The sequence below is a fragment of the Gordionus sp. m RMFG-2023 genome, chromosome 4 (assembly GCF_954871325.1).
Source record: "Gordionus sp. m RMFG-2023 chromosome 4, tfGorSpeb1-WG-v2, whole genome shotgun sequence".
Lineage (NCBI taxonomy): Eukaryota > Metazoa > Nematomorpha > Gordioida > Chordodea > Parachordodidae > Gordionus > Gordionus sp. m RMFG-2023.
The window spans coordinates 23,303,275-23,311,990 of NC_088778.1; the positions used below are offsets into that span (position 1 = coordinate 23,303,275).

The window sequence follows — 8,716 nt, forward strand, 5'->3', positions numbered from 1 at the left end:
AAAGTATAGTTTATTCTCAAGAAAATAGATATTATCTTAAAAGAGGATAAATTGTTTAAATGTATAGAATCTGATGTCTAAACGTCATAAGAAAGAAAAATCAAAATAACGACGGGAATATTATTCAAACTTGTGTTGTATAGGTTTAAAATTCCTTTGCCGAAAATTTTTTTAAAAAAAGTCTAATATATATGGGGACATGAAAATTTTACTAAGTAAATAAACCCATATATAGTTTAATATATAAAAAAAAATTCTATTATGATATCCTTCTGACTTAAATTAAAACAACCATCTTTTTATTTTACAATAACATAATACAATAAGTCAATTTTAAAGAAAAGGTTCATTTAGGAAATAGTGTTGCAAAGGTTAAATATCCAGTATGACTTGTAAATTTTGGTAGTCTGGATAAAACAGAATAGTTTAAATCAGAAGTATCATTTTTCTCGTGTAAAGCTTGATTATCCCCATCTGTCATTTTATTTGTTTTTAAATCTGGTAAGATTATTTCTTTGAAGTTATATGGAATTGCCATACATTCCACTGTTTTGATATGACAAAAATTATTTGATTTTAAGGCTTCAACACTTCTTTGAACTTGTTCTATACAAGGAGAAAAGGATACTATTCTTCCTCCTAATATTAAAATATAAATTTATCGAATTAACATTTAAATATCAGAGGAGTATAAGATATTGCCAATACTGATAATTACTGATACCACAATTTTCAAATTTTGTTTTAATTTGTGGTCCCCAATTTCCTTATTGGGATAATACATCAGCAGCAACACTAGCTTCTTTTTCTAATTGAACAAACCTCATTTAGCCGCCTTTTAAGTAGTGTTGTTAAACGGCTCGTTTTAAGCCGATTTCTAAAAACGGATACCAATATTTTAGTCAGAAAAATATTGCCTAACCCTAGAGATTTCGCTAATAGATGTCGAGACTAGCGCCGTAGGGGGGGGAGGTCCTCACCTCACATACCCTTTTATTTATATTCATTGATTTATATTTTATACATGCATTGGATTTTTTATAATAATAAATTTACAATCTGGCTAAAATTAAATTTAGAAAATATTATTAATTTATTTATCTTAGTATTTATGATTTTTTCACAATTAACTAATTTACAAAATTTTTTACCAAGTAGTGATCTGAATCTGTCCTGATTTTTTAAGCCCAGCCCGAAATTTCTTAAAATAAATTTGACCTGCCCAGCCCAATCAAATTTTTTTTGTCCCGAAAAGCCCGACCCGAAATAAAAATATCTGCCTTCCAGGTCTGGACTGAATTTATTTAAATAGAGAAAATTAAAAAATAATAAGGCCGTGTTTCTTGCAAGAATTTTAAAATATATCAAATTATTTGTCAAAATGTAATACCATATTTAAAAAATAGACCCAGCCCACCCTGAAACCCTTCGGACTAGGCGGGGCCATGATTTGCAGATTTCTAATCAATATAATTGAATAGACTAAAAACCGACTTATTAAGCTCAATCTACAGGCGTGTAACGAAGAAAATTAATTAGGCATTGAAGCGCGTGTTAATTTATTACTGCTCTTCAAAGTTAAATGTATATTTTCAATAAAAACCCCAAGCTAAAGAGATAGTTTTTCCTTTTAAAAATAGATATAAAAATTGGCTCAGATGGTTAAAACTGCAATTACCCAAGGTTAGCCCCATAAAATTAAAAATATTTATATTCTCGAACAGATACCTCATAGTAGAGGTGGGCGCGGGCCGTGAAATTATGCATGACTCATTGTGTCATGATGGGTCACGGCGTGAGTGTGAAATTTAATATTATTAAGTGTGACTGAGCGTGATGGGCCTTCCCAAAATTTTTCCCCGGCGTGATCGGGCGTGATTTCTCGTGAATCACGAAAATTTAATATTTAAAATTGTTTTTTTTTATAAACATAAATTTGCACTAATTATAATATATATTTTCTTATTTAAGTTGTTTTTTAAAAAGAATAATTTTTGACAACAATCTTCCGCATTTTATAAACAACATCCGGTATCATGCCGCAAGTTCTACTTTTTTTTATGTTTAGGTGTTTTGTCATGAGACTTTTTGCTAAATTTCGCTTAAACTTTAAAATTTATATGTTCAATAAATGTGCCTTAAAAAAATTATTATAGTCAGACAATATATAAGTTTAAAAGACAAATCAAAAGCAATTTTACAAAAAAGTCAGTTATATTTTATTTGTAAAGATCTTCGACCTTTAAATGCAACATAAAGTGAAGGATTTTACAAGCTAGGCCAAGAGTTAATAAATGGTGGTGTTACATATGGGCAACATAATATAAAAGATATACTTGTGAGCTAAAATAACTCTCATGAATACTATAGCCCTAAAAATATACGATGAAATTAAAATGAAGATTAAAAGCATCGTCAAAAACCACCGATTTTTGGATGGATGACTATAAAAATCGAAGTTTTTAACCATTTCAGGACATTATCAATAAGGATTTTGAATTAAAAACATTTGTTTTATCCACAAGGGAAAACAGGCGTCAATAATAAAAGTATAGTAATTCAATTTTAGAAGAATACACAGAAGTAGAAAATTATTTAAATAAATGTATAGTTGTGATTGAAAACGGAGCAAACCTTAATGCATTGAAATATGACGAAAGGATATCATTTTGACAATTGTTAACTGAAATAGCCTTAAATATAAATGGTGTAAAAGAAAATAGTGCATTTCAAACAATCTAGAGCAAATAGCAAACCAAGCCACACCCTAATATGTAATAACGAGGTGGAACTCTGTATATCATGATACAGAGTTCCTTAAAATCATATTATGAAATAAAGGAGTACTTGCTTAGCAAGCAGGAATTAAATAGATTAGCCACAATTGGTATCAACATTATACACAAGTTAGATAAATTTTTATCAATATATAAATAATGCTCAGATAATCTGAGTGCAGATGCTAATCCCACAATAAATGAAGTTTATCTATGGAAATTAGTAAAATTTTCTCAACCTTCTAAGGGTGATACAATAATAATCAAAACCGTAATAAACGACAAGATTTTTTGTAAAAGAAAGATTTATTATGAAGCCAATACATAAGATAGGCTTAATTCTAAATCTGAATTTCAAAAGCCTTAAATTTTTAATAAAAAAGAAAAAAAAGAAATTATAAACAACCTAAAAAAGCTAAATGATATAAAATTAGATGTGCATAAGTCAATGCCAACTATCATTTATAACTTTCCTAATTCATCCTACAATCATAAAAATCGCATATTCTAAATGAAACATTTAGAGAATTTCTAGATGATTCTGATGAAGCATTAACATCTACCAATGAAAGCTGTAAAGATGAACTTAAAAGATTCATAAGACAAATAATAATGACAATATTTTGAAGTTTTGGAAGCAAGAATTTTCATTTTCTTTTTGGAGAAAATTAGTGAGTAAAATTTGATATGTCAACCCCAGCAAGTATGGCTTCAAGTAAAAGGCTATTTTCTGTAGCCAATCGCTTATTAGAGGAAAGGCGTATACAATTGAAAAAAAACATGGACATTTTTCTTCCAAATAAAAATTTCGATTTATAAATTGTATTTATTTTTTATTATTAAACCCTGTATTGCATACTGTGTATCTCATTCCACATACTACAAATTGTATAATAAATATCTTATAAATAAATTTTAAATCAATTGCATGGTGTGTATTTGAAGCCATATTCTATATCTTCGATTGGAATTTTAATTTGGGCCACGTGATCTATTATTTATTTTTAATTTCGCATTTTAATAAACCCTATTTTTAAAAATGGCTATTTTTTTATAAAATTTTTCTTCTCAATTTTCTACCCATCGGAAAAGGAAAAATAATATATTTGACAAATTCCAAAACATTAAAATTAGATGAATAAAAGGGAAAAATAAATGTTATGAAATTATTTTATATATATTTATTATTTTTGATAATTATATTTTGTAAAAATCATACGTGGTTTTAAAGACACATTATGCAAATAAGGTATTTTATTTGAGTTTTATATTTTTAGAATTATGAATTGTGGTGACATACCTAATGATAGTGAAGATTCAAATTTAAGTGAAACGTCTGATGATGAGTTTCTATCAACACAAAATAATGATTTAGGTATATTTAAAATTTATGCTCTTATATAATCTATAAATATATAGATTTCAATGAGACAGATGATTCGGAAGAAAAAGAAAATATCAATAATAAAAAAGAAAACACTAGGAGAAAAATAGTTTAGAATTCCACTTGGAAGTGAAGGCCATGACCCACTACATAAAATTAGACCCCTAATAACTCTAACCAATAACATACTAAAATCTTTATCGATAAACGAAAACATTTGCGTAGATGAGCAAATTATTCCATACAAAGGGATAAGCAGGTTGAAACAATATAACCCTCAAAAGCCCAAAAAATGGGGCTATAAAGTATTTCTACTATGCAGAGATGATGGCCTTCTGCATAGTTTTGAAATATATTCTGGGAAAATACTAGCAGCGGAAGGATTATCTGATGTATATACCGCAGCAAATTAATTATAAATTATTTTTTGATAACTGGTTTTGTTCCCCAAATTTGCTAGTCGTACTCGCTCAAAGAGGGATATTTTGCGCGGCCATGGTCAGAGGTAATCGACTTCCAAATATAAACTTCCCAACAGATAAGGAGTTAAAAAAAAAGGCGAGAATTTTTTGTTTCAAAAAAAAACAATAATAAACGGAGTGGAGCTAAATTCAGTGAAGTGGCACGACAATCGTGCTGTGACTTTATTAAGCACTTTTGTAGGTGCACATCCTCTAATAGACTGAGAGATATGGAAAAAAAAGGGAAAAATCTTGATAAAATGTCCAAATATTGTTAAATTATATAATAAATCAATGGGAGGTGTAGATCTCATGGATTCTTCACTTTCCTATATAGAATTCATACGAAATCAAGAAAATAGTACCATAGAATTTTATTTCATATGTTTGACATGTTACTTATAAATTCATGGTTGCTATATAAACGTGATTGTAATAGTTTATCAATAGCATGCAAGGATCGATTAAGTTTGTACAATTTCAAAATTTCAGTGGCGGAAGTCCTTTGCAAATATGGCAAATGCACTTCAAACAATATACCAAAACGAAAATCAGTTCAAACTGGTTATCGGGAAATATGTAAAAAAGGACCAGCTCAATATTTACCACTTGAAGAGGTTAGGAAAGACCTCACGGCTCATTGGCCAAAATATAATGATAAGAAGGGTAGATGTAAAATGCCAGGATGCTTATTTATAAGAAAAGTATCTTGCAAAAAATGTGGTGTATATTTATGTTTTATGCCCACAAATAATTGTTTTATAGATTTTTATGAAAATTAAAATGTTTAAACCTTTAATATTTGTTGTATTTAAATAAAATTTTATATAGTTTAAAGTACAATAAAAATTATTGTGGAAATAATTGAAATTTGTATCCTTAATTGCATAATGTGTATTTAAATCCACATACCGTTCATCTTCTAAGAAATTTAGAATTTTTTTAAAAAAAGTGAGCCATGAGATTATCAATAGTATCTAGAGAAATAAAAAATCTAGTTTGCCAAAAAAAATTATTCTAACATATTACATGCAATACAGGGTTAATATGAATTATGGAGTTAGAGAAATAAATAGAATAAATTCAAAAAAGTGTAAAATTATAGCAATAAGTTTTAAAAATTTAAAAACCCTATAAATTTTTGGGTGCAAATCAAAATATAGCCTTTCATGATTGGGCAGGTTGGATTTTTTTTTAGTGTCAAGCATGATTACTGCCACTCTGAGTGGGAAGGCCATGAATAAAAAATTAGGTCCACACCCACCTCTACTTCATAGGTTGGACTAGATCAAAAATTAAGTCCCATAAGATTAACTTGTTTAATCTTTTATAAATTTGCCATTTTAGTTAGAAAGCGATATAAAGAAATAAGCATATTAGAATTTATTAATAGAATAAATCAAAACATTAACTTTAAATTCAATAATATATGCCAGCATTTTAATATCTGGCTTGGCCAATAAATTTTACAAAATGTCCAGTCTATAATTTTCTTAAAAATAGAGAATAAAATTTTTAATTTTATATTTAATTCACTTATGCAGTTCTTAAAATAAAATCTATGTTATTTCAGCTAATATTAATTAATTTCAAACATCAGGGCCCAGATCTATTTTTTCTGTATAAATTGTTCAGCCCACCCTGTTATTTTGTACAAATTAACTAACTTAGCCCATTAAATTTTTTTAAAAATGTTTCTCAGCCCATGGACTATGTTTTACAGATATCTGCCTTATGCAGTGGGTGCTTTATAATAATTATTTAAATATTTTTAGGATATTTAAAAAATTCAGGGATAATTGGATTTTTTAAAAAAAACACTATGCTAGAATAAGACCAATAGATGCCTCATATTATGCTTCATTATCAATATTGGCCAAAATTATATTAGTACACTTCTGTTAAATATTATTAATTATGCCAAAATTATAATAAAAATCGTCTGCTTTTAAAAAAATACAAAACAATTGAAAGGCACTATTTAATTTACCATATCTGAAAATTTTTGTTATATTGGGAATAGCTAACCATGGTGTAGGAAGATCCAATATTATAATATTTGCTTTAGGTAAATGTAATACTTTACTATCTATACCAATATTTTCTAAATATTCCATCTTATTCTTTTCATTTTCTGGAATATCAAAACCATCTAGACATACATTTTTAGTAATTACAGTGAAATCAATTCCATCTTTATAACCATGACTACTAAATTCTTTTCTGGCTATGTCACAACGATTTTTATCTATATCATAAGTAAAAAGATGACCTCCTGGTATAATTCCATTTAAAATGTAATGAGAAAGTGATCCACTACCAGTTCCACTCTCACACACAATTTTGCCAGGTGTTATATCTAGTTCAAACATTATAATTGAAATATCGGTTGGATAAAGAATTTGTGTTCTATGAGGTAGTAATTTAGTCCAAGCTTCTAAATTTGGATGCAATATATAAATCCACCCAGTTGGCTCTTTTGTAATTTTGTGTATACCACAAGGAAATTTAGATCCATATTTTTTTCCAATCAAATCTGCATGCTTAATGGCTCCATATTTTGTTTGGTGCATTTCTCCATTAAAAACATTAAAACAAAACTGTGAGGTTCTTCCTTGCCATACTATTATCAAATCACCTTCTTCTATATATTCTTTGTACTTTAAAAAATTCATACATGTTTTATTTTATACATTACAAGGAAAAAGGATATGAATGAAGATTACTTAACAAATAATAACAAGGATATTGATGATTTCTTTAAAGAAGTTGATCAAATTTTAAATGTAAGTTGTAAAAAAACCGAACCTTTAAGTTAAATATTTATTTTTCATGCCAGAAATTAGTTAATGTTTAGTGACAATGTGTTAGTAACACATAATAAATAATTTTTCAATTTAATAAAGATAAGATTTATATATTAAACATTTATTTAATAATGATTTTATCCTGATTTATTTTTTTAACATAGGGATTCAACGAAATGCTGGTATAGGACATATTTTTTTTAAGTCCAGCGACGAGAATAGATTTGAAAAAATTTGTTTAACCCATTCATTAAATATTATTATTCATAGATAGTAGGGGTGATCTATAAAATTTTATTTTAAAAGAATTTTTTTTAATCTACTGCTTAAAAAATATTTATAACGAATGTCAAAAAATTTTGAGTGCTAAATGATAATAAAATTCTTAAAACAATATCGTAAAAACATTAGGAAAATAAAATAGTTCAAAATTTTACTAGAGTCTGAATCCGATTCTATCCAAACAAGTTTTAAATTCAGGGTCTTATTAAGTTGAGAATTGTTAGCCCAAATCATCGATATAGATACTACTAGATTGGCCATTCATTCATTATAAATGTTGTACATAGGTATTAACTATAATGCAATTTTATGTTTTTCTCGTCGACTAATTGCCATAAATCATTATACAAATTCACATTATAATCATTCAATAAGCATGCAAACCACAAAATAACTTTACAGCTGACTCCTGTTTATGTAAATTTTTAACTACATTTAATAAATAAATCGCCAATTTAATACTGCATATATACATCATTTGTCTAAGTACGACCTACTTTGGTTGGATTGGCTACTTAGGGCTCTATCCTGAACAGGGTTGATAGGTCAAAGTTTTCAGATTGAGGGAGAAATTTGTTATTTTGCGGGAGAAATATGTAAATTGTGGTAGAAATAAACATTGCAAAAAATTTTTTCTTCGGTCAGGATTTTAAATTGACTTAGTTATCTGCCTATACTTTTTATAATAATTTTTATAATACAAAGTCAGTAACTATTTTTCAAAATAAAATAGTTAATTATAGTACTAGACATAAATTTTTAAATACTATTTTTATTATTAAAATAACATCTTGATTTATTAAAATATATTAATTTTATAAAAAAAACAAAGGATTTTAATTTTACAAATGTAAAAAATATATTTTATGCGAAAGTCCCGCAAAACTACCACAATTGGAAATCTATCGTGTGTTTGTGTTTAACATTATAGGGATAAGCGCTTAATTATCACGTAAAGTAACTAGTTAAAAGTAATACCTGTAACAGGTTACATTTTTGCTAAAA

The 8,716-nt window shown here is 27.3% G+C and overlaps 1 protein-coding gene across 1 annotated transcript; it reads right to left on the reverse strand.

The window, feature by feature from the left end:
- Positions 1-332: 332 nt before the first annotated feature.
- Positions 333-7,419, reverse strand: LOC135928316 (tRNA (adenine(58)-N(1))-methyltransferase catalytic subunit TRMT61A-like). Its single transcript, XM_065464758.1, has 2 exons — positions 6,613-7,419; positions 333-639 (listed from the first exon to the last, which is right to left on the reverse strand). The coding sequence occupies exons 1-2, from the start codon at positions 7,295-7,297 to the stop codon at positions 347-349; spliced, it is 978 nt and encodes a 325-aa protein (XP_065320830.1). The 5' UTR covers positions 7,298-7,419; the 3' UTR covers positions 333-346.
- Positions 7,420-8,716: the final 1,297 nt, after the last annotated feature.